General features: G+C 41.4%; 1 protein-coding gene across 2 annotated transcripts in view; it reads left to right on the plus strand.

Annotated features, from left to right (window-relative positions):
- LOC122552191 (adhesion G protein-coupled receptor E3-like) overlaps positions 1–27,358 on the plus strand; it is a 68,650-nt gene that overhangs the window by 31,565 nt on the left and 9,727 nt on the right. The window contains exons 7-13 of one of the 2 annotated variants that reach the window (XM_087983399.1): positions 61–159; positions 5,700–5,877; positions 8,533–8,649; positions 12,112–12,314; positions 12,785–12,955; positions 21,939–22,130; positions 26,377–26,612. In XM_087983399.1, the coding sequence (XP_087839525.1) occupies positions 61–159; positions 5,700–5,877; positions 8,533–8,649; positions 12,112–12,314; positions 12,785–12,955; positions 21,939–22,130; positions 26,377–26,612 (1,196 nt within the window). The remainder of the gene's footprint in view (positions 1–60; positions 160–5,699; positions 5,878–8,532; positions 8,650–12,111; positions 12,315–12,784; positions 12,956–21,938; positions 22,131–26,376; positions 26,613–27,358) is intronic. The other variant, XM_087983400.1, reaches the window with a different exon arrangement.

A 27,358-nucleotide genomic window follows, 5' to 3' on the forward strand; every position in this document is an offset into this window, starting at 1 on the left:
TCAGTGATGGTTATTAATGAGAGGGGGGATTTTAAACTATTGTCTCATTCCACTGTCTAGCCAATCTATGATTGTGATGAGTCTTGCCTCATAATGGAATCAGCTCGCCGATTACTTGATAAAGTCTGTCAGAATTTCAGCGTCACAGACGATATCCAGGTAAGGTTTTATAGGCTCAGTGTTTTATTTTCTCCAAACGTGACATGCTTCTGGTACTGTGTTCTATTGTACAAAGCCAGTCAGTGAAGAATGAGACTGGAGCAAATCTTAACATAGACCTACATTTATACACAGAGTGAAACAGTACAAGCATGCAGCTACAAGCTCAACCATGTATAGTTTCAGTGAATCCCTTTAATTTTTAATTCTCTTTTTTAGAATTGACCTAGTTTTCCCAATCATCTAATTAAGAGATGTTATTGTGCATCTTTGGAGAAAGTGGGACTTGAGCAGAGGTCTACTGAAGATTATGTCTGCAATAAATGTTGTTGGTTGTGAATCCGGTCAGTTCGAATGGATCAGTTGGAGCAACAGTTGGAGGTAATGAGGAATTTACAGGAGTTGGGGGTGTTATGGATGGCAGTTATAGGAAGGAAGAAAAGCCGCAGATACAGTCAGGTAGATGGGTTAACTCCAAGAAAGATAGAAGAGGTAGGTGGGTAGTACAGGAGTCTTCGGTAGCTATCCCCATTTCAAACAAGTATGCTGTTTTGGAAAATGTAGGGGGTGATCAACATTCAGGGGAATGTAGCATGAACAGCCAAGTTTCTGGTATCAAGAATGGCTCTAAAGCAATGAGGGATATATCCAAGTGATCAATTGTGTTAGGGGACTCTCTAGTTAGGGGCACAGACAGATGTTTCTGCGGCCAGCAGCGAAAAATCAGAATGGTGTGTTGCCTACATGGTGCCAGGATCAAGGATGTCTCAGAGAGGGTGCAGAATGTTCTCAAAGGGGAGAGGGCCCAAAAGGAGGTCATTGTATACATTGGAACCAACAACAAGGAAGAGAAAAGGATGAGATTCTGAAGGGAGAACAAAGAATGTTAGGCAGGAATTTAGAAAAGATGTCCTTGACGGTAGTAATATGGATTACTCCCGGTGCTGGCATATGGGAGAATGAATCATATTTTTGGATCATTGGAATCTGTACAAGAATGATGAATTGCACCTGAATTGGAAGGGAACTAATATATTGGCAGGGAGATTTGCTAGAGCTGCTCTGGAAGATTTAAAGTAGTAGGGAGGCGAGGTGGGATCCAGGGAGATACTGAGGAAAGAGATCAATCTAAGACTGGTACAGTTGAGAAAAGAAGCAAGTCAAACAGTCAGGGCAGGCAGGAACAAACCAGAGAACAAGGTAGGACTGATAAATTAAACTGCATTTACTTAAATGCAAGAGGCCTAACAGGGAAGACAGATGAGCTCAGGGCATGATCAGGAACATGGGACTGGGATATCATAGCAATAACAGAAATGTGGCTCAGAGATGGGCAGGACTGGCAGCTTAATGTTCCAGGATACAAATGCTACAGGAAGGATAGAAAGGGAGGCAAGCGAGGAGGAGGAGTTTTTGATAAGAGATAGCATTACAGCTGTACTTAGGGAGGATATTCCTGGAAATGCATCCAGGGAAGTTATTTGGGGGTGAGCTGAGAAATAAGAAAGGGATGATTACCTTATTGGGATTGTATTATAGATCCCCTAATAGCTAACAGGGAATTGAGAAACAAATTTGTGAAGAGATTTCAGTTATCTCTAAAAATAACAGGGTGGTTATAATAGGGGGTTTTAACTTTCCAAACATAGACTCGGATTGCCATAGTGTTCAGGGTTTAGATGGAGAGGAATTTGTTAAGAGTGTACAAGAAAATCTTCTGAGTCAGTATGTGGATGTACCTATTAGAGAAAGTGCAAAACTTGACCTACTCTTGGGAAATAAGGCAGGGCAGGTGACTGAGGTGTCAGTGAGAGAGCGGTTTGGGGCCAGCAACCATGATTCTATTAGTTTCAACATTGTGTTGGAAAAGGATAGACCAGATCTAAAAGTTGAAGTTCTAAATTGGAGGAAGGCTAATTTTGAGGGTATTAGGCAAGAACTTTCAAAAGCTGATTGAGGCACCTGTTTGCACATAAAAAGGATGGCTGGAAAATGGGAAGCCTTCAGAAATGAGATAAGAGAGTCCAGAGACCGTATATGCCTGTTCAGGTGAAAGTAAAGGCTGGTAGGCATTGGAAATGCTGAATGACTAGAGAAATTGAGGGTTTGGTTAAGAAAAAGAAGGAAGCATATGTCAGGTATAGACAGGAAAAATCGAGTGATTCCTTAGAAGAGTATAAAGGCAGTAGGAATATACTTAAGAGGGAAATCAGGAGGGCAAAAAAGGGACATGAGATAGCTTTGGCAAAAAGGGTTAAGGAGAATCCAAAGGGTTTTTACAAATACATTAAGGATAAAAGGGTACTAGGGAGCAAAAAGGGCCCTTCAAAGATCAGCAAAGCAGCCTTTGTGTGGAGCCGCAGGAGATGGGGAGATACTAAATGAGTAATTTGCATCAGTGTTTACCGTGGAGAAGAACATGGAAGATATTGAATGTAGGAAAGTTGATGGTGATATCTTGAAAAATGTCCAGATTACAGAGGACAAAGTGCTGGATATCTTGAAACGGATAAAGGTGGATAAATCCCCAGGACCTGATCAGGTATACCCTAGAACTCTGCAGGAAGCAAAGGAAGCTGGGCCCCTTATTGAGATATTTGTATCATTGATAGACACAGGTGAGGTGCCAGATGACTAGAGGTTGGCTAATGTTGTACCATTATTTAAGAAAGGTGATAAGGAAAATCCAGGGAACTATAGACTAGCGTGTCTGACGCCGGTAGTGGGCAAATTGTTGGAAGGAATCCTGAGGGACAGGATGTACATGTATTTGAAAAGTCAAGGACTGATTAGGTATAGTCAACATGGCTTTGTGCGTGGGAAATCATGTTTCACGAACTTGATTGAGTTTTTGAAAAAGTAATAAAGAGGATTGATGAGGGCAGAGCAGTTGACATGATCTATATTCGACAAGGTGTTCGACAAGGTTCACCATGGGAGATTGGTTAGCAAGGTTAGATCTCGTGGAATGCAGGGAGAACTAGCCATTTGGATATAGAACTGGCTTGAAGGTAGAAGACAGAGGGTTGCTTTTCAGACCAGAGGCCTGTGACCATTGGAGTGTTACTAGGGTTGATGCTGGATCCACTACATTTCATCATTTATATAAATGATTTGCATATGAACATAGGAGGTATAGTTAAGTTTGTAGATGACACCAAAATTGGAGGTGTAGTGGGAAGCGAAGAAGATTACCTCAAATTACAATGGGATCTTGATCAGATGGACCAATGGGCTGAGGAGTGGCAGATGGAGTTTAATTTAGATAAATGTGAGGTGCTGCATTTTGGGAAAGCAAATCTTAGCAGGACCTATACACTTAATGGTAAGTGTATATGGGAGTGTTGCTGAACAAAAAGACCTTGGTGTGCAGGTTCATAGCTCCTACAAAGTGGAATCACAAGTAGATAGGATCATGAAGAAGGCATTTGGTATGCTTTCCTTTTATTGGTCAGAGCATTGAGTACAGGGGTTGGGAATCCTCTTGCTCATTTAACATGACATTCGAAGATGGTCCAAAGATCTTGAGACATTAATTCTTTATTCCATTGCCATCAAGTCACAACAAAAGTGAAGGGAAATTAAGGTTAATTGAGGAAGTATTTACATGGAATGAAGCCTATGGTTTACAATGAGTTGAGAAATACTTTGTCTGACTCCTCCTTCTCATTCAGCCTCCTTTCCCCAAAGAGACTTCTTCTTTCCAGACAGGGTCTGTTTGACTCCTCCAGATACCAATCTCACTTTTGCCTCCAGCCTTGGCACAAATGACGTCGCTTCCAAGCTCAGCGCCCTCCCTCCACATCGCCACCTTCCATTACAATAACTTTGTATGATTCATGTACAAGGGGATTGAGACCACTTTGTACTGCAACATCATATGATATTTCTCTATTCAAATGATGTTCTGAATTTTTATTCTTTCTGCCAAAGTGGGCAATCACATGTTTTCCCACATTAGTCTCCATCTGCCAATTTCCTTTACTGATCTGTATCCCTTTGCAGACTCTTTGCATCCTCTTCGACTTGCTTTCCTATGTATATTTTACTCTTTCATGGAGGGTGGGCGTTGTTGACAAGATTAATAATTATTTCCCTTCCTCAATTGCCTTGAAACTGAGGCCATTTTTGAGGTGGTACAGACTCGATGGGCTGAAAGGCCTCTTCCATACTGTAGGATTCCATGGTTCAGGGGGCAGTTAAAAGTCAACTACATGGCTGTGGGTCTGGAATCACATGTAGGCCAGATCGGGTGAAGGTGGCATGTCTCCTTCCCGAAAGGACATTGATGAACGTGCTTGGTCTTTACAACAGTCGGTATCATTTCTTGGTACCTTTGAATCACAAGCCATTTTGGCAACAATGCATTTCATTCCCCCACTTTAAAACACAACTTAAACTCTATTTCTTTGATCAAGCTTGAAGTAACAATGTGATTAATGTGAACCGGTATCATAATCCTCCGTTTGTGATGATCTACATGCTTTGGGGAAAGAAACCTATACTTTATGCTAGGTTGATGGCCCCTTCACAAACTCCCCCCTTCTGAAGGGAGAGTGGATCTTTTAATATGAATATGGGTTTAATATTCAATGGGATGTTCATATTTGATGGATATGTCATGTACGTTCATTGTGTAGCCCATAAGAACCTCCAGCAATAGTGGACTAACCAATGTGTAAAGCTGGTATAAAGAGGACCATTGTAAAGGCAGAAGCATTCAAATCACAGATTGGAAGTTAGGCAGGATCTGGGTGATGTATGCCAATGGTAAAACAGTGTGGGCTACATGTGATTGCAGGCCCACAGCAATGGGATTGATGCTGAGCTGCATTCTGGAACGGGCTTAGGAAGCCTTTCAGTTGAAAGGTAACAAATAATGGTAATTTGCAATACGTTCAAGACAGGAGATTGGCTCCAGGTAACAGAAATGGTGCTGAATGGGCTGAATTTCCTCCTTTGGCATTGTCAAAGTTCTGTGATTCTATGAAAATGCTTACTGTGGCTGTTTCTTTTATTTCAAATTGCCGCTCACTGCTGTTGTGATATCTTTCAGCAAATAGTAAGAGAAAGGAGCGTTACCCTAATTTATTGAGGCAGATAATTGACAGTGTTTGAGGAGAGAGTGAGGTCTGCAGAAGCTGGAGATCAGAGCTGAAAATGTGTTGCTGGAAAAGCGCAGCAGGTCAGGCAGCATCCAGGGAACAGGAGAAGGGCTTATGCCCGAAACGTTGATTCTCCTGTTCCCTGGATGCTGCCTGACCTGCTGTGCTTTTCCAGCAACACATTTTCAGCGCAGATAATTGACAGTTACAGGCAGAAGGGGTGGAAGGTAGAAACAGGGAGCAAGCGAGAGGGAAGGAAGGTTCCAAGACAATCACAGTGAAGGGAGTGTGGGAGACGGAAGACAGAAAACAAAAACATTTGAGGAGGAAGGAGGAGAAGATGGTTCAGAGAGAAAGAGAATGAGAGAAAATGAAAATAAGAAGAGAAAACAACAGACACATTAGTTCAAGAAACCTTTTTCTTTCTATACTTAGGCCATCGCAAACTTTACAAATGGTCTCCTCAGTAGGAATTCACGGCTACAGAACATGACGACCAGTCAACGGTTAAATGTAACAGCAACCATCTTGGATCTCTTGGAGAATATGGCAATGGCTGTTGCTTTGACTTTGCCCAGTGGAGAAACAAAGTCAATCTCAGAAGACTCTTTCGGTAAAATATTACTCAGTACAATTGCTAACCCTTGAGATGTCAAATTGACACAGAGGTCATTTTTTAGTAAACGGAAAGGTTGTTTATTTCTGGTTTTATGGTCAGCACTATCTAAGCCAATTGGCACTTTACTAAAAGAAATGTGTCAATTAAAATGGCCACATCTGATTAAAAATTTCAAACAATATTTCATAAAATTGTTTTGACGAACATGTAGAAACATTATTGTCCATGATGCTGTGTCATAGGGTTGAGCAAGTTCCTAAATTATATTTGATGATTACATTTCCACAGAAACAGGGCTAAGAAAATTGATTTCAATTTGGGTTCCTGTTTCTGTGCACGAGACCAGAGGATATAGAAACATAATTAGACCATTCCTGCCTTCTCCCTGTAACCTTTTGTTACGGACCAGACCAGACCCCCTTAAAACATTTCAAGAAAGCAGCCTGGAGCGAAACTTTGCTCGTTGTTTTAAGCAGGTTTAATGCGGATATTCCAGGAGTGATGCAGATGGCCCAACCACTTAGTTTTAAACAAGCAGAGTTAATTTGCAAGATTACCAAATGAAACATAAAGGAAGGAGAACAGAATATAGAATAACTTACCCTATCCGAAAAACCAACAGGCTATTCCAACTTAATGATGCTATTCCAACTACTTGCAACAATCTCCATTAACACCCCTTGGCACAAAAAGTAAAATCAGATACAGGGTCTTACAGGAGAGAGAGAAATGGCAGAGAGATTCAAAATGGAACACCTTCTTCCATCTATCAGTTTCTTGGACCAGCAGCTCAAAACTGACTGACTGCTTTCCCGGAACAGCCAGACTGCTAAAACCCAAACCAAACCAAACTGGCTACTCCCCTTTCATTGTACAAGTGGGCTTTTAAATTTGAAAGTCTTTTGTCTGTGGCAGTATCTATTAGGTATAATCAAATTGGCCCTAAAACCCATCGAAGCCAAACTTCTCAGCAACTCTGCATTTATGACAGCTCTGAGAAAAAAAGGACAACATAACCTTGTTAAAGGGACAGCATCATCACATTTTGATCTCCTTACTATTCTAGAATCTATTTATTTCTGACTTAAAGATACTCAATGACTTAGTCTCCATAGCCATCTGTGTCAGTGAGTTGAGCAGATTCACCACTCTTTGGCTGAAGAAATTCCTCCTCATTTCAGTTCTAAAAGGTCATCCCTTCAGTCCGAGGCTGCGCCTTCGGGTCCAAGTCTCTCCGACTGGTGAAAACATCTTCTCCACGCCCGCTCCATAGAATCATATATATATAACTCCTTCAGTGTGGAAACAGGCCAGTCAGCCCAACAATTCCATACCAATCCTCTGGTCGGCACAACATCGAAGGCCGAAGGGCCTGTTCTGCACTGTATTGTTCTATGTTCTAAGAACATCTGAACTAGATTCAACCCTTACCCTTTCCCTATAACCCTGCATTCTCCATGACTAATATACCTGATCTACACATCCCTAAAGACTACAGGCCAATCCACTTAACTTGCACACCTTTGGACTGTGGGAGGAAGCCCAACGGAAACCCATACTTTCACCCGGGAGAATGTGCATATTCCATACAGACAGTGCCCAAGGGTGGAATCAAATACACGTCCCTGGCGCTGCGAAGCAGTAATTCTAACCACTGAACCACTATGCCACCCACTCTATCTTGTGCTGTCAGGATTCAGGAAGTTTCAATTATCTCATCCCTCATCCTTTCAAATTCAACAGTGTCAATTGGGAAAGTGATGGTGTGTGAATATTGTTTGAGAACAGGTTTCTATCTCCTGTGCTGTGCTCTGCGTTTGGACTATTTCTTCTGGGTCTCAGTGGGTAATTTTAATGCCTCATAGTCGGAAGATCAGGGGCTCATGTCTCACTGCAGAGGCTTTGACACAGGATTGAGGAGGACGATTCCACAACAGTTCTGAGGGAGCATTATACTGCCAGAGACTTTCATATAAAACATGAAGTCAAGATTCCTTGAGACTGTTAAGCAACTGCTGCCCAATTGCAGAATCACATTGAACAATAGACATTTTGTTTTGGGTTTTGCAAATGTAAGCTGTTTGGGTGAGGTCTATGTTATCAATAGGAGGAACATCCTGTTTGATTCAATCAGCTACTTGCTGAGATGTGTAGGCTCTGTGCCAAATTCTGCACTGACATTGAAATTCAAACATAACATTGCTCAGTTGGCTGCTGGGTGGAATGTCCAGAATGTGCTAATAGATATGCCAATAACCATTGTAAGATAGTGAGTTGGCCTTGCAACATAGCTCATTTACTTGCACGAGAAGCGACATACATTCATGGACAGTGATACATTCCCCACAAACAAAAGAATATGTTCGACAACAAACACAGAGAGTGCTGGAGAAACTCAGTAGGTTTTGTGAAGTGAGAAAGTGTTTATGCTTCGAATCTGATATGATTCTCCTTCAGAAATAATGAGCTTACTGTCTCAGGCTGAGGGGGCAAAGTGCAGAATGACAATGCAGGGAGGCTATGAGTATCTAGGTAGGCTCAGAATGAATCATCAAATAACATCAAAGACATGTAAATCTGTGAGAGAGAAAGAGGCATGGGGTTTCCAAAGGCACTGCATCCTTCACAAGGACTTATCTTTAATTTTAGCTGGCAAGATCCAGGTGTTTGGTAATCAAAATATGCCAGACGACTTGGCAAGAATCGAGATCCAGAATAACACCATGGAGATAAACTGGAGAACGGTCATGGGATCAAAGAATTCTGGTAAATGTTTAGTTTCTTTTGCAACCAAATTTGTATTTTCCAACACTGTGTGTTTAAAATAGTTTCTCCTCTCTTCCTTCTTTCCCTTCATGGAATTTGTCTCCTGAGGAGATAGATCAATCCTCATTGGAGCACAGAAAAATGAGCGGTGATAATTCTGAAACATGTAGGGATTCGACTGGACAGACTGATTTCCCTTGTAGGGAAATCGAGAACTAAAGATAACGTCATCATTGTCCTACCAGACCACAGGCTAACTGTTTATTAGAAAGAGGTGACAGGTGCTGTTTTAAATTGTGAGTCATCACACCTTAGAGAAGGGGAGAGATTGAGAAGGAATGACATTCGTGATAACCTCAGTTAATGCAGAAATTAAACCCACATTGTTGACATTACTCTGCATCCAACCAACTGCGGGATGCATTGGCCTGGTGGTATTATTGCTGGGTTGTTAATCCAGAGACCCATGTAATGTTCTGTGGACCCGAGTTCAATCTTGCCCTGACAAATGGTGGAATTTGACTCCAATAAAAATTTGGAATTAAGAGTCTGATGATGACCTGAATTTATTGTTGATTGTTGGGGAAAAACCCATCTGGTTCACTAATGTCCTAATGCCCTCCTTCCCTGGTCTGGTCTTCATGTTACTCCAGACACATAGCAATGTGTTTTTGACTCTGAAATGTCCTTGAGCAATGTGGGATAAGCAAAAAATGAAGACCAAGACAATGACACCCTCATCCTGGGAATGAATAAAATAAACTAGGCAAACTAATCCCATTCATCTAGAACTAGGGGCCGCAGGTCTCCCATTGGGAAGGGAGTGGATGAGGTGTCTCAGCTCTCAGATGGTCATTAGTTTTTAGATTTCCCTGCTCCAATGAAAAGTGGAGGTGGGTCATTACTTAAGAACAGAGGTTTGATTGTCAAAGGTCATTGGAGGATGGGGAGGAGACAGGCTAGAAAGTGGAGTTAAGGTCACAATTAGGTTAGCTGCAAATCTATTGACTGAGAGACTTCAATGGGCTGAATGGTCTATTCCTGCTCAATAAAACAATTGAGCCATTCAGCCCATTGAGTCTGCGCCGCCATTCCATCATGGCTGACAGGTTTCTCAACCCTATTCTCCTGCTTTGTCTCCATAACCCTTGATCCCCTTGATACTCAAGAATTTATCTATCTCAGTCTTAAATATATTCAATGACCTGGACTCCACAGCCTTCTGTGGCAATGAATTCCATAGATTCTGGCCGAAGAAGTTTCTCCTTATCTCCTTCTAAAGCGACTTCCCTTTATTCTAAGGATATGCTGTAGGACACATTGTTGGTATATCAGTGAGAGGTACAGGATTAAATATGTGTAATTTTGCTGTAAGTGTTGTATCTCCAGAAGTAGTCTCTCCTACCAATGGAAACTTCTTCCCAACATCTATTTTGTCCATGCCATTCAGTATTCTGTAAGTTTTAACTAGGTCCCCCCTCATCCTTCTTAACTTTATAAAATATAAACCCAGAATTCCCAAACATTCCTCATGTGCTCCAAGTTGTGCATTTGGCTTCAAAATTATTTCTTGGTCTTGAGAAACGGTGAGAGTGGGAATTCTTCTGTGGAGGCCAGTCAGAGCCAACACAGTGTAGCTGTTTGACGGCTGAGGTGGGGTGAGGACTAAAGAAGTGTGAAAGGTTATTAGTGGTCAGGGATTTGCTAGTGAGGGAGCACACAGAGACTTTGTGGCTGGAGACAGGATTCCAGGTGACACATCTTCTCCTGAGTGCCTGGGTCAAGGATGTCATGAAATGGCTGAAAGGAATTCTGAAGGAAGGATGATCCACCAGAGATCATGATCCACATCAGGACCAATGGCATCGGAAGAAAAAATATGAGTCATGCAAACAGACTTTGGGGGGTTAGGTAGTAAAGTGAAAAACAGGACTTAAAGATAGTAATCTCTGGGTTCTTCCCAATGACACACAGTTACCCCATGAGTATAAGAATTGAAGGATCAAGCAGATGATTGCATGGCTGGAGAACTGATGGAGGAGGGAGGGTTTTAGATTCCTGAGGCATGGAGACTGTTTCTGGGAGGGGTCTGCTAATGCTTTTAATGGTGAATTTAAATTAGATTGGCAAGGAGATGGGATCCTGACAAGCAGCTTTTGAACAAGGGGAGAGAAAAGGGAATTAAAATATTATTGGGTGAGTCTGGAAGGTCGAGGAAACTGGCTGCTTAGGAAAGGACAGACAACAATGAAACGAGGCCAAGTGGAATATATTTTGATGCAAGGAGACTGAGGAATAAGACAGACACATTGAGAGCACAGACAGGCAGATGGAAGTTTGACATCATGCTATAATTTCACTGAAGGATGGACAGGATTGGCAGCTCAATGTTTCTTGTTATTGGGTATTTCGATGAGACAGAGAAGGATAGAAGAGGAAGGGGGTTGCAATATTTATTAAGGAATCAGCGATATCAGTGGGGAGGGATTATATTGTGGAAGGATCATCAAATAAGGTTTTTGGCTAGAAGTAAAAAGCAGCACAAGGGAAACACAATGTTAGTGTGTCAGTGAGACTTACAGGATTAAATATGTGTAATTTAGCTGTTAGTATTGTATCTCCAGAAGTAGATCATCATTAGTCTGTATCTCCCTCTATGTGGAAGCTCTGTCATGTTCAGAGAGAGAGCTCCTATTGTAAAAGCAGTTCCCAACAGGGGAGACATCCAGTTTCAATCACTATGAATGAAGTCTGTCTCTGAGTAATTTAATCTTTATATTTGTGCATAATGTGTATAAAACTATCAGTCACTTCAACACCCAAAGTCCCATTTGTAATATTCTACAACTTGTCAGTAAGTGATAAGTTCATCACAGCAGTGAAATTGTAGGTTCTTAGTTTATAAATATCACACGAATTGATATTTACTAAATGTAGGTTACTTACTCATTATCTCATTGGTGTTTGTTGAAATTTCTGCATATATTGGCTGACATGACTCCAATGACTATACTTCAAAAGTATTTAATTGGCTGCAGAGTGTTTTTGGAAATCCTGATATCATGAAAGATGCTGTCTAAATTAAAGTCCACATATATGCTTGTGAGCTCTTGCGGCAATAAGTCAATACTGGTCAAAATTTTCCCACCTCTTCTCATGCAGTACAAACTGTTGTTTCCTCTGAGATTTGGTATTCTTGCAATTCTGTCCTGATGAGTGCAAGGCAGAAAGCTATTTCTACTTTTTCAGCCATATCCAGCTTCTGTGCTGCTGAGCAACTCATACATTTTTTGCAATGTTTAAAATTGCTTTGCTTCAATATTTGGAACAATTCTACAATCCATCATTGGAATGGACACAATGAGCTGTGGAATTGGACTTATAGCTAGATCAACTGATGTTGCCACATTATTTCAAATGACTTGACACTCACCCAAAGTCCAAATCACTTTGTTCCCCCAGACTTTGCTGCAGTCTCCTTCTTTGTATTCAGCGACATGGAATCCATTTTGAACAGCGAGATCCGTAAAGATGGCGTCAAGCAATTGGAAGCAACTGAAGGAACAGGCTGGTTAAACTCCAAAGTGGTAACAGCCAGAATCAGTAACAAAGCAGCCAGCCAGGACCTGACAGAAATGGTCAATTTTACACTGAAACTCAACCAGGTTTGTAAGGGTGACTTTCAGGCTTGTCATGCATCAGGAACTGCAATGGTTCAAGATGAAGGATTGGACAGCATAGAGAGCTCTTTTACCTATGTCTAACCCAGTGCTGTTGCTTTCCTGGGAATCTTTGACTGGGACAGCATAGAAGGAGCTTTGCTCTGTATCTAATCCTGTATGTCCGTGTCCTGGGATGTTTTATGGGGCAGTGTGGAGAAAGATTTACTCTGTATCTAACCCTACACTGTCCCTGTCTGGAACACTTTTGTTGGGGACAGTGTAGAGGGAGATTTTGCTCGTGTTGCTTCCATAATGGTATGAAACATGTTCTTACATTTTAACTTCCTATCTCGAGGAGGTTACTGTGTCCTCATTGTCTGGTTGCTTTCTGTATGGCTGCGGTTCAGAGAGCTGGGAATATTTAAATCTGTGGTAGATTCAGGCTGTTTAACGAGGTTTGTTCCTTCATGCAGGATACCAAAGATCACGAGAAGGCTGACTGCGTTTATTTAAAGATAACAGAAGAGGGAAGTTTCTGGTCCTCTGAGGGCTGCTTCTCTATTAGTTCCAATGGAAGCAACGTAATATGCCAATGTAACCATCTGACGAGCTTTGCAATTTTAATGTCTCCAATTGAGATAGAGGTAAAACATTGTTCAAACTCCAGTCAAAGTGGGAAGTAAACCCAGAGACAGAGGAAACAGAAAAGTGTAACAGTCAGAAACCAGAGATCAAGAGAATCAACCAGTCAGGAATCAGACACACAAGAATGAGATGATGAAGCTGGAGACTCAGAATAACACCCAAGGGTGCCAGAGAGCAGGAAAGCGACTCCATTAGTGACTACTGAGTGATCTAGTGAGTGAGTCCACAGAGTCCTGAAACAGCACAGAATGAGCCAGACTGTGATTTCAGAGAGTGACCCAGACTGAAACCTCAATATGACCCCAAAGAGTGACCACTGACACCCCAGGGTGATTCAGAGTCTGACCCCAAAGAATGACCCCAGGCATTGACCCCCTTGGAGTGAACTGAGAAAGTGGCCCCTCGACAGCCCGCAGAACAATGAATTCAGATGTGAAAGATCACATGGTGTTATTTTGAAGGAAAACAGTGGAGTTAACCCAACATCAATATTTATCCCAGAAGCAACATCACTGGTTATTACTAGAATCACTGATAATTAATAGATGAACAAAGTGTGAAACAGGTTATGGTACAGTAGTAATGACCCTGCCCTGAGTCAAGAGACCTAATTTGAAATCTCACCGACCCCAGAGGTGTATAATAACACCACTGAACAGGTTAATTAAAATACTATGGATGCTGGATATCTGAACTCAAAACAGAGATTGCTAGAGAAACTCAGCAGGTCTGGTGAACTCTGGAGACACAGAAACAGAGTTAACATTTCAATTCCAGTATGACTCTTCTTTCAGAATTGATTGTCATTGTTTTACATGAGTGAAAGTTTCCAGAGGACCACGAAGTTATTTAAAAGAGATGACTGGCAATGAGTGTAACCTGGGGATGACCATGTCCCAGGCAAGGAGTGAGCTTGAGGAGGCAGGGTCTTCATAGTGATCTCAGCAGTTTTGGCAATTGAACCTGTGTACCCCAGAAATTAATACCCTGACTGGCATTAGCTACAGCTCACAGTGCCACCCAATCTGTCACAGTCCCTGGTACAAATCATGTGGCAGAGATCAGACTGAGCATAAATATGATGTTGTTTTATGTTAAGATTCAATAGGAGGAACTGGTTACTGTAAAAAGTGCTTAGTGAGATATCTAATCCATTGATTCTAATATTCAAAGATTGCTGCATTTTGGGAAAGATCCATTTGAATTTAGGTTAAAAAGTGTGGTGCTGGAAAAGCACGGCAAGTCAGGCAGCATCTAAGGAGCAGGAGAATTGACGTTTCGGGCATAAGCCCTTCATCAGGAATGTGGGGGAGGGGGAAAGGGCTTGAGAGATAAATTGGAGGATGCAGCTGGGGCTGGGGGAAGGCACCCTCCTATTTATCCCTCAGCACCCACCCCCTCACATTCCTGATGAAAGGCTTATGCACGAAATGTTGATTGTCCTGCTCCTCGGATGCTGCCTGACCAGCTGTGCTTTTCCAGCACTACACTTTTTGACTCTGAACTCCAGTCTGCAGTCCTCACTTTCTCTCATTTGAATTTAACTCAAGTAAAAGTAAACACTGAGATAATGTAAATCTGAAACAAATGCAGAGAATGCTAGAGAAACTCAGCAAGTCTGATAACATCTACAGAGAAAGAAACAGTTAAAGTTTTGAATCTGGTATGACTCCTCTTTAGAACAGCTTTATTCAAAACAGGAGAGAGGCAGAAAGTGGGAAACTGAAAACCAGTTAATTTAACATCTGTCCAAGGGAAGATATTAGAAGCTATTATTAGAGATGCTAGAGTAGGACTCAGAAAAATTCAAAATAATAGTTATTGTGAAACAGAAATCATATTTAGCCAATTTATTGGAATTGTTCGATAAAGTAATACATGTCGTGGTTGAAGTGGTAGATGTAGTGTACTTAGATTTCCATAGGCATTTGATAGAGTGTCACTTTCAAGGTTATTGCAGCAAATGAACTTTCATGGTGTAGGGGTTAATATATTGGCATGGATAGAAGATTGACTGGCTAACAAGAGTTAACATAAAATGTGTTAGCAATATGTCATGTGTGGTGTACCACAGGGATCAGTGCTAGTGCATGAGCTTTTAACAATTTATATCAATGTCTTAGATGAAAAGGTTGAAGATATGGGGTAGCTAAATTTGCCAATGGTACAAAAAGGATAGAAATGTTGGTTGCATCAGAATGTAGAAGTTCTGAATACATATAAATAAAGTGAACGGATGAGGATCTTGCAAGTGGAGTATAATGTGGGAAAATGTGAAATTGTCTATTCTGTCAGGAAGAATTACAAATAAAATTATTATTTAAATGGTGAAAGGTTGCGTAGCTCCGAGATGTAGAGGGACTTGTGCATGATCACAAAAGGCTGTTATGTAGCTACAGCTAGTAGTAAGGAAAACTAATAGAATGTTATCATGTATTGTGAGGGAATTGAATACAAAGGTATGGAGGTTATGTTTCAGTTATACAAGACACCAATGAGATTACATAGAGTCATAGAGTCATATAGCACTGAAACAGACTCTTCAGTCCAAACACAATCTCAAATTAAACTAGCTCCAGCTGCCTGCTTCTGGCCTATATCCCTCCAGACCTTTCCTATTCCTGAACGGATTTAAGTGTCTTGTGACTGTGCCTATAGCCACCACTTCCTCAGAAAGTTCATTCCACATGCAAACCACACTCTATGTCTATATAAATCTCTCACCTTAAAAATATGCCCCCTAGTCTTGAAATTCCCCCATCCTGTGGAAGAGACAACTACTATTAATCCTATCTATATCCCACTTTCAGATCACCGCTGAACCTCCTACACTCCAGTGAAAAATGTCACAGCTTATCCAGCCTTTCTTTAAACTCAAACTTTCTTATACCCAGCAACATCCTGGTAAATCTCATCATTACCCTTTCTAGCTGAATAATATCCTTCCTATAACTGGGTGACCAGAACTGGACATCATACTCCAAAAGAGATCTCATTTATACCTTGTACTACCTTGTACAACCTCAATTTGACTTGCCAATTCCTGTATCCAAAGGACAGAGCGATGAAGGCAAGCTTGCTCAATGCCTTTTTAACCACCCTGTCTACTTGTGATGCGAACTTGAAGGAATTATATACCTGAACCCTTGGATCCCTCTGTTAGAACAGTATCCAAAGTCCAACCATTAATTGTACAAGGCCTGCCCTGTTTGTTGTGCCAAAACATTTATCCAAATTGAACTTCAACTGCCATTTGTCAGACCATTAACCCACTTGATCAAGATTACTTTGTAAGCTGAGAAAACCTTCACTGCCTACTATGCCACCAATTTCAGTGGCATCCACAAACTTACTAACCATGCCTTCTGCATTTTCATCCAAATCATTTATTTAAATGACAAACAAAAGAGGACCCGGAATCGATCCCTGTGAAACACGGCTGGTGACAGGTCTCCTGTCCTAAAAACAACCCTCCAACACCCCTCTGTCTCCACCCGTTAAGGCAATTAGATATCCAATTGGCAAGCTCTCCCTGAATCCCATGTGACCTAACTTTACTAAGTACTCTACTGTCCAGATCCCTGTCAAAGGCTTTACGAAAGTCCAAGTAAACAATGTCGACTGCTTTGACCTCATCAATCTTGTTGGAACTTTCTTTCCTTGCACAAACCCATGCTGACTATCCCTCATCAATTTTTGCCTCTCTAATGTCTATCAATCCTATCTTTTAAAATCTCCTCCAACATACTACCAACAACCAAAGTCAGACTCAAGGGTCTGTAGTTCCCCAGTTTCTCCTTACAACCTTTCTTAAACAAAGGCACAATTTTGGTCACCCTCCAGCCATCAGGCACCTCACCTCTAATTATGGATCATGGGAATATTTCTACAAGGGACCTCACAATTTCCTCCCTTACTTCCCACAGCGTTCTGGGATACATTAGATCAGGTCCTGGAGGTTGATCGACCTTCAAAATCGGTATATCCTCCAGAACATCCTCTTCTGTATTGTGAACTGTTTTAAAAACATCATTATTTATTTCCCTGCGTTCTCTAGCCTCAATTTCTTTCTCCACAGTAAAATGTGGCAGGAAATATTCATTTAGTAGCTCTCCTATCTCCTGGGGTTTAACACAAAGATGACATCCTGGATCTTTAAGGAGCCCCTACCCTCTCTCTAGATACTCTCTTACTCTTAATGTACTAGTAAAACCTGTTTGGATTATCCTTAACCTTAAATGCCAATGCTATCTCATATCTCCTCTTTGCTTTACTGATTTCCTTCTTCATACACTCTTTCTATTGATTAAAAGATTTATTTGAACCCAGTTGTCTATATCTAATATAAAATTCTTTTTTATTCTTGACTTGAACCTCAATATCTTTATACACCTATTGTTCGTTAATCTCACCAGCCTTATCCTTCACAATGCCTCCGAACTTTCGTCATCACATCCTGGAAAGCCTCCCTCTTGTCAGATGTCATTTTACCTGCAAACAGTGTATTCCAATCAACTGTTGCATGTTCTTGTCTCATACCACATCTTGGTAAAGAAAATTTCCTTGAACACATTTGACAAATTCTTCACCATCTAAATCAATAACACTATGTTAGCCCCAGTCAATATTTGGAAAATTAAAATCCCCTTTATTGCAACCTTATCAAGCTTCCATATGTCTGCAATTTCTCTACATATTTGTTTCTCAATTGCTCTCTGACTACGGGAGAGGGCCAGCAGTGTGAAGGGGGTGAGGTGGTTGGCAGGAGGGGGGTGGGAGTTGGATGTTGGTGCTACAGTACAATCCCATTAAAGTGATCTTTCCTTTCTTATTCCTAGTTTCTACTCATATGTTTTCACTGGACAATTTTTCAGAAATATCCTCACTAGTTACAGCAGTAATGTTTTCTTTAATCAAAAACACCACTTCCGCTCCTATCTTGCCTCCCTTCCTATGGCATCTAAAACCCCAAACATTGAGCCAGTCTCGCTCTCTGCTATGTTTCTGTAAAAGCTATGACATCCCAATCCCATATTCCTAAACATGCCCTGAGTTCATCAGCCTTACCTGTAAAGATCCCTTGTATTGAAATAAATGCAATTTCATTTTTCAGAGTTACTACATTCTCTGACTTTCTGTTGTCTTTTGGTTCTGATTGACTTGCTCCTTTAACATTCAGAACCTTCCTCATCAGTCTTTCTGTTTACAATGTGACTTAGAATTCCTCCATCCCTCTCTCTAACAGTATAAACTCTCCGTTAATGGAATTAGCAAATCTTCCTCCTAAGATATTGGTCCTTTTCCAGTTCGGGTTAAACCCATCTTTTTTGAACAGGTCTTTTCTGCCCCAGAAAAGATGCCAGTTGTTCAAAACTAAATCCCTGAACAATGATTTAATGCCTTTATTCTTTTGTTCCTTCCCTCATTCAAGTTTGACATTGAGAGTAAACCAGAGATTACTATTTTTAAAGTTGTTTTGTAATATTCTACTAACCTCTTAAATTCACTGTCTAAAGTTTTAATCTTTTCCCTACCAATGTGTACAATTTTCGGCCTCTCAATCTCCCATTTAACAATATGCTTGAAATGTTCAGAGACATCCTTTAGCGTCGCACCAGGAAAGCAACACACCATCTTTAATTTACACTCACTGCCACAGAATGTCCTTTCTGAGCCCTTGAGAGGAGCATCCCCTGTAACAATTCTTCATTTAAATTTTATCAAACACTGCCTGACATAATGATCAATACTAGTGTCTAATAACTGACTGCCCCTCCTATTTTCCTCAGAGAGGCTAGTCCTTTCAACAGTACCTGAGACTCAACATATATTTAATAGAGAAATAGCTTTCACTGTAACATGAATATAGTAGAGACTTTCAAACTAAGGTTTTACCTTTCCTGACAGTCACCCATCTATCTGACTGATCCTGCTGTGTAATCATTTTCCTAAATCTTCTAGCCACCTGACACTGTACCTTTGATATGTCCTTAATAAGGTTAAGAGGTATTAGCCTCGTGGTATTATCGCTGGACTGTTCATCCAAAGACTCAGTTAATGTTCTGGAGACCTGGGTTTGAATCCTGCCATGACAGGTTCTGGAATTTCAATTTAATTCAAAAAAATCTTGAATTAAGATTCAAATGATGACCATGAATCCATTGTTGATTGTTGGAAAAAAATATGTTTCACTAATGTCCTTTAGAGAGGGAAACTGCCGTCCTTGTCCAGTCTGGCCTTCATGAGATCCCAGAACCACAGCAATGTGGTTGACTCTTATCTGCCCTCTAGGCAATTAGGGATGGGCAATAAATGCTGCCTAGCCTGCAACCCCCTCATCTTGTGAATGGGTGGCACAGTGGCCCAGTGGTTAGCACTGCTGCCTCACAGCACAGGGATCTGGGTTTGATTCCAGCCTAGGACAACTGTTTTTGTGGAGTTTGTGCATTCTCCCCGTGTCCGTGCTGGTTTCCGCCCACAATCCAAAGATGTGCAGGTTAGGTGAATTGGCCTGTAGTGTTCAGGGATATGTAGATGAGGTGCATTAGTCAGGGGTGAATGTAGAGTCATAGGGTATGAGAATGAGTATGGATAGGTTACTCTTCAGAGGGTTGGTGTGGACTTGTAAGGCCGAAGGGCTTGTTTCCACGCTGTCGGGATTCTATGATTCTATGGAATGAAGAATAAATAAAGCAATTTTGAATAACTTCTTAATGTAAAATAAACTACCTTTGATTGCCTTTAAAATGTAATGTTAAAATGCAAAAAAATGTATATCAAAAAATAAATCTTAAATAAAATCAACCCCTTGGCTGATTAACTAAATTAGCTCCTCTTCAATAAATTCTTTGGGTAAAAAAGAAATTCTCCAGAACCAACCACATGCAGGACCCCCCAAAATGAAAACAAACTCCATTCAAAAAGAAATTGTTCAGCTATTCAAAAAAAAACTTGCAATGTTAAAAAATAGTCTGCTTAAAATGCATATAGATTTGTTATGCTTATAGACTTCAAATAAAAAAACTTGAGCCGTTCACTGATGACCTTCGAAAAGCTCACAAAAGTGATCCATTTTTGAAAAAAAATGCTTACAAAATGAATAAAAAGCTTATAGTAATGAAATATAATAATTGTAATAAAATTATGATGAATCTTAAAGTAAGTCTGTAGTCTCAGGAACATCCGCACAATCCATGCTGCTGCCTCACAATGTCATCTGGAGAATTGTGGACAGTTTTGGTCTCCCTACCTAAGGAAGAAAGTAAATGTGTATGAAGGTTTACGGGTTGCAAGACACTGGACTGGAAACATTGATTTTGTTTTTCACTCCACAGAAACTGCCAGACCTGTTGAGTTTCTTTCGCAGTTTCTGTGTTTGTTTGTTTCAGATCTCTAGCATCCACATTTCTTTGTTTTATTTTACCAGACTAATAGCTGGAATAACTGAATAGTCTCAGTAGGAAACATTGGACAGTTGAGGTTTGTATCTGCTGGAGTTTAGAACAGTAAGAGGTATCTTGATTGAAACATTTTAGATCCTAAAGGCTCTTGACAGGGTGATGTGGAGAGGATACCCCTTCTTATATCTAGAATTAGGGGTCACTGCTTAAAAATAATGGGTTACCCATTTAAGTCAGAGATGAAAGCAAAGTCATAGACTAGAATCACTACATTGCAGAAAGAGGCCATTTGGCCCATCAAGTCTGCACCAACCCTCTGAAGAGCATCCCACCCATCCCATAACTCTGCATTCACCATGGCAATTTGGAATTGAGCTCGGGTTCCTGACACTATGAGGCAGCAGTGCTAACCACTGCCACCATGAAACCCAAGTCTTTTGTATCAGAGGCCCATAAGTCTGTTCCTCAAAAGTGTGCAGAAGAAAAATCTTTTAATACTTTTCAGGCAGAGGTGAATAGATTCTTGATAAAATAGAAGGTGAAAGGTCACCAGAATGCAGAGTTCGGGTTACAATCAGATCTACCACGATCATATTAAATAGCGAAAACGGCTTGAGGGGCCAAATGGCCTACTCCTGTTCCTTACTCGTGTTTTTATATGTCTGTATATTTGTGGTGTGGGGTTAGTTATCTTGGATGGTTTGTTTGTGATGCAGAGTGACACCAATAGAGTGGGTTTAATTCCTGCACTGGCAGAGATTACCGTGAAGGGCTGTCTTTCACACCCTCTCCCCTTGCCTGAGGTGTATTGACCCTCAGGTTAAACCACCACCAGTCATTTCTCTATCTCTCTCTCTCTCTTTAATGAGAGAGCAGCCCTATGCTCTGGTAAGACTATGATGACTTAATTTCTTTATATTTGTGGTCATGTGAGTGGATTCATTATCCAGAAGCCCGAGCTAATATTCTGCCTCCATGGGTTTAAATCTCACTGGGGCATCTGGTGGAATTTGAATATAATTAATAAAATCTGGAATTGAAAGCTAGTCTCAGTGAAGGTGACCATTGACTGTTGTAAAAAAACTCCTATCTGGTTCACTGATGTCCTTTGGGGAAGGAAATCTGCCAGCCTTACCCAGTCTATGATTCCAAACCCACAATCAATTTGGTTGACTCTTAACTGCCTCTAAAGGGCAATTATGATGGGCAACATCAAGTGAGCATGTTAGTGATGCCCACATTCCCCTGAGCAACGCTGAGAAAGTGAGAAATTCAGGACAAGCCTCTTTATGAAGAGAATATTTAGAATATGAACCTCATTACCATACAGAATGACTAAGGTGAACAGTGTTGATGCATTTCCAAGAAAGCTAGATGAACACGAGGGAGAAAGGAATAGAAGTTTCTCATGTTGATAGAATGAGATGTCAAGACATAGAGGCAGGTTTGGATAAAGCATAATCATCAGTGTTGGTGGATGGGCTGAATGGCCTATTCCTGTGCTGTATACCTAATGTAATTCTGTGAGAGCATCCAAACAGCTGTCCCCCAGTATGTGATTCCCTCTTTGTCGTTGCTGCAGGAAGACTGGTCCTTGCTGCTGATCTCCACTGTCGGGCTCACAGTATCCCTGCTGTGCCTTGCTGCATCCATTGTTGTGTTCACCAAGTGCCGCTCCATCCAAAAGGCCAGCATCATCGTGTACAAGCATCTGAGCATCAACCTCTTCCTAGCACAGCTCATCTTCCTGACAGGAATCCATGTGACAAACAAGGTGAGAAAGCCAACCCATAGACCACCGCCCTGAATCAGACAGCTGAACCCAGGCTCCTCACCCACGCCACAGGACCCTCGACCTCTACCATCTCCCTGAGCTGTCCACTTATCGCAATCAAAGATTCATAGATGTCATACCATGACCTTACTTTCAGTCCCTTCCAATTCAGTCTACAATCTTCAGCTTTAACAGTTCAAAACACTCCAAATCTTCCCTCATATGCGGGGTGCTTCTTCATAATCCTGCAGCGCTAGTTAACTTATTAGACAGCTAATTGTACAGAAAAATTAACTTTATTTCGCCTTGATCTCTCAGGTAGATATTTGTACATTACTGATTTCTCAAATGAACCACTGTCAATCCGGCCAAACTCACTCTTTACTCTTCTTACTCTGGTCTTAACACTTGATCCTCACTTTTTCTCATTAGATCATAGGCTGTGGCCATCCCTAGTTGCACTGGAGAAGCTGGTGATGAGTTGCCTTCATGAGCTACTGCAGTTTGTATGCTGTGAGAACACACAGTGTGCTGTTAGGGAGAATTTTGACTGAATATCAGTGAAGAAACAGGATGGTGTGGTTAGTGGGACCTTTCAGGTGGTGGTAGTGTTCCCTTATATCTGCTGCAATTGTCCTTCTAGATGGTTGCAGTCACAGGTTTGGAGAGTCCTACAGAAGGTCTGGATTAACATTCCTTCCAACCTTGCCTCCCCTGCCTTGTGAAAGAATTAAACCTGTGAGGAAAGAGAAGGGTTGCCCCAGTACCCTACCCTTGCTAATATTTTTAGACAGAGGAGCTGGGGAATGTGGTATTTTATTTCATTTAATATCCATGGTGGGCTCCCAGTGGGTTTCTGGTCAGCCAAAAGAGTGCTCATCTGCTGCTTAGTTCCAAATTTCTTCCAGTTCTTTCTTTCCAGAAAAGAAAGTTGGAAATTTGAAAGAACACAGAAGTACCCTGAGGACTGGCTGATCAGTTGATTCATCAGTTTTAGCACTGATCTTGTATGCCACAATGAATGGGGACCACAGAGGAGTCTCCATGGGAGGGACCTCAACACTTACTCATGCATTGCCCCAGTATCCATTCCACAGTGACTCAAGAAGTAGTTCTGATCAGATTTTGATGAATTTCTGGGAAGTGGAGCACAGCCCTAAGTTCTTCACTACCAGATCTCAGTCTCTATCCTGCGCAACTCTAGATGGGATTGTGAACGGAATTCCATTTGCTGTTATCATCAAGATGTGCAATAAGATTTGGACTAACACAGTTAGTGTCATGGGGATCTACAACGCAAAAAAAAGCCCTTCGACCCATTGTGTCTATACCATTCCAAAGCAATTATCTAAAGATTTGAATCCCATTTTCCACTCCTTGGCTCAAAGACTTGTATGCGTTGGCATCACAAGTGCACATCGAAATACTTGTTGAATGTTATGAGAGTTTCTGTCTTTCCCAATGTCACAGGCAGTGAGCTCCAGATTCCCACTAGCCTCTGGGTGAAAAAGGTTTTCCTCACAGCTCTTCTAAACCTCCTGCCCCTTACCTTAAATCTGTGCTCCTTGGTCATTGATCCATTCCACAAGGTGAAAAGTTTCTTCCTGCCTACTCTATCTCTTCCTTCATAATATTAAAAATCACACAACACCAGGTTATAGTCCAACAGCTTTATTTGAAAGTACAAGCTTTCAGAGTGCTGCTCCTTCGTCAGATAATTAGTGGGGCAGGATCATAAGGCACACCCTGAACATATTAAAACAGCCATCCCCTACAGACAAGTCCTACACATTCAGATAAGGATGAACACGACAGGCACCTGAAGGTGCTGAAGGATGCCCTCATAAGAACAGGATATGATGCTCAAATAATCGATCGCCAGTTCCAACGTGCCACAGCGAGAAACCATAATTACCTCCTCAGGAGACAGATATGGGAGACAGCCAATAGGCTGCCCTTTGTTGTCCAGTATTGTCTGGGAGCGGAAAATCTCTGCCATGTTCTTCACAGCCTGCAACACATTATCGATGAGGATGAGCACCTTGCCAAGACCTTCCCTGGGCTTCCACCTCTACCTTGAAACATCGACCGAACCTTAAACAGACCATTGTTCACACCAAACTGCCCAGCCTTCAGGACAACATTGACCACAACACCGTACAACCCTGTCATGGCAAGATGTGTCAGAGTATCGACATGGATACTACCATTACACATGGGGAGACTACCCACCACATGAGCAGCAGATCCTCAAGTAACTTGGCCAACATCGTCTGTACACTGTAGGCAATGATGCTCCAAGGCAAGTAGATTGGCTGAATCAGGTAGATGCTATGACAAGAATGAATGGACACCACGCAACGATCACTAGACAAGAATGTTCCCTCCCAGTGGTGGAACACTTCAGCAGTCAAGGACATTCAGCCTCATCTCTTTGGATGACCATCCTCCAAAGCGGGATTTTGGATACACAACAATGCAGAGTTGCCGAGCAGAGGCTGATAGCCAAGTTTGGTACCCATGAGGATTGCCTCAACTGGGATCTTGGGTTCATGTCATCCTACAGGTGACCCCACTACACTATCTACTCTCACATACACACTCACACACAAGCACACAAACTCTTACACACGATCACATTCACACAATCACGCAGATCCTCTCTCATGCACACGCTCTCTTTCATATACACTCACGTGCACACTCTCACAGGCATATACTCTATCACACTCACACACATTCTATCAAACATACACACACACACATGCTTGCGCTCTCTCTCTCTCTCTCTCCCCAGCCCTCCCTCACATAGACACACATATGCTCGTAGACACATATAGAAGTCAATGCGGTGAATTTGTATTTGCATATTTGTATTTGCAGATGCATTCTACTTTGTTCAAAAGCAGATAATCTGTAGGCAGTCAGTCCATGAGACATTTTATAAATTCCCACTTTGAGAATAGAACCAGTCTGATTCAGGGTTGAGATACAAGCAGACTCTAACCTCATACCTTTAGTGCATTGTTTGAATTGAGATGTCACTTTTTTTAATACTGATAAAACATTAAGTTGTTGAGGGTCAGTGACTTGAAATAAGTTCTGCAATTTACGTATTAATCGAAACCTGCATCCCCATTTTAAGTGATTAAAGACTTAACAGCAATCTAGGTATGTTCAATACATCACATCAGTTGTGTGACATTTTGATCTTTTACTGTAAATTCTGTGCCCTATGATCCTGCCCCACTAATTATCTGATGAAGCGGCAGCGCTCCAAAAGCTTGTACTTTCAAATAAACCTGTTGGACTATATTGTGGTGTTGAGTGATTTTTAAATTTTTCCACCCCTGTCCAACACCGGCATTTCCATTTCATAATGTTAAACATCGCAATCGTGTCCCTTGTTAGTATCCTCTTCTCCAAGGAAAACAACATCAGACTGTGGAATGTTTATTCATAACTGAAGCATCTGATCAGTCCATTTATATCCTTCTGTAATGTAAGACTGTTCTCCTCACTGTTTACTATTTTACCTCACCTCAGAACAGCACCTACCACTCACCAATATAACTTTCCATGACTCCATCTGCCTATGTCCATTGGTAATTTATTAGGAGGTCAGGACCCTGCTGAACTTCTATGATCTTTAAAATCAACAGACTTTGCCATATCATTATAATTTAAATTACATCTCAAATCTTGTGGTTATAGATTTCATAAATCCTTGCTTCTGACTGTGAATGTGTGTATGATGTATTTGTATGTCTCTGCCTGTTTCTACAACTGTCTGTATTTGTGTCTCTGCCCATGCCTGTGTCTTTATCTCTATGTTTCTCTGAATTTATTATGTGTGTTTATCACTGTGTCTCTCTGACTGTATTATCTGTGTTTTTATTTCTGTATGTTGCTGCCTGTGTTGTGTGTGTGCTTTACACAGTGTCTCTCCCTGCCTGTGGGTGTTATCTATGTGTGCCTCTGTCCAAGTGTCTCTGCCTGTGTGCCTCCTGTGTCTGTGTTTATCTCTGTGAGTCCGCCTGTATATCTGTCGAGATGATCTGTCTATGTTATTCCATCCAGGTTTCTGTCTGTGTGTCTCTCTGTATCTGTATGTTATGTCTGCCTTCAGAGTGTTAGCCTTTGTGTTTATCGTGTTTGTGTGTCTGCCTGTGTTTCTCTCTGTCTTTGTGGCTGTGTGTTTTGCTCACTGCTGAAGCCTAACCAATTACTCTGATCTTCCCTCCAGGTGGTGTGTGCCCTGGTTGCAGGATGCCTACATTACTTCTTTCTAACTGTCTTTGCCTGGATGTTCCTGGATGCTTTGCAGGTTTTCATTGTGTGCAGACACCTCACAGTCACAAAGTTTACCCACACATACGTCATCAGACGGAGATACCTGTATCCCTCTGGCTATGCTATCTCTGCACTGATTGTAATTATATCGGCAGCAATCCGTCCCTATGGCTACGGATCAGAAAAAGAGTGAGTAACTTTATGTTTAGTTGACATCACAGAATGAACAGCACCGAAGGAGTCACTTGCTGTGTCAAGCCACTGTATCTACTTTGACGGGCTGTTTCAGAATCTTGTATGTTTCAATGTTTCATTCTTCTGAATGTTTATTTTTGTTGGGATGTGGGCATTGCTGGCTCTGCCAGCGTTTATTGTCCATCTCTAACTGTCCAGAGGGCAGCTAAGAGTCAACGACATTGCTGTGGATCTGGAGTCATGTGTAGACCAGAATGTGCAAGGGGAACCGATTCCCCAAAGGTGCATCAGTGAACCAGGTGGGTTTTTATGGCAAAAGACAGTGGTTACATCTCATGACTAGACAAACATTTTCTTGAAATACCTTTTTTAAAATTTACTCAGCCTCATCAAAAGAGAACCCTGTCATCCCAGAAACTAATTCACAGAATCACAGTGAAGAAGGAAGCCATAGAGCATATAGTGACCACATTAGCTCCGTTATCAATCAGCTTTTATTACCTAGTTCAGCTCTATTATCTAATCAATGTTTATGATCCAGTCCCGTTCTATTCAGAAGTTTATAAAATAGAGGTATAAATAGAGTTGATGGTAATTGTCTTTTCCCTGACATGGGGAATGTCAATATTGGGGCACATTTTTAAAGTGAGAGATTTAAAAAAGACATGAGGCAAATTTTTTACAAAGTGTGAGGTTCGACTGTGGAGTGAACTTCTGGAGGGAGTGGTGGATGCGGGTAC

The sequence above is a fragment of the Chiloscyllium plagiosum genome, unplaced genomic scaffold (assembly GCF_037043375.1).
Source record: "Chiloscyllium plagiosum isolate Xiang-an unplaced genomic scaffold, Cpla_swu_hap1 HiC_scaffold_45, whole genome shotgun sequence".
In the NCBI taxonomy this organism is placed as follows: Eukaryota; Metazoa; Chordata; class Chondrichthyes; order Orectolobiformes; family Hemiscylliidae; genus Chiloscyllium; species Chiloscyllium plagiosum.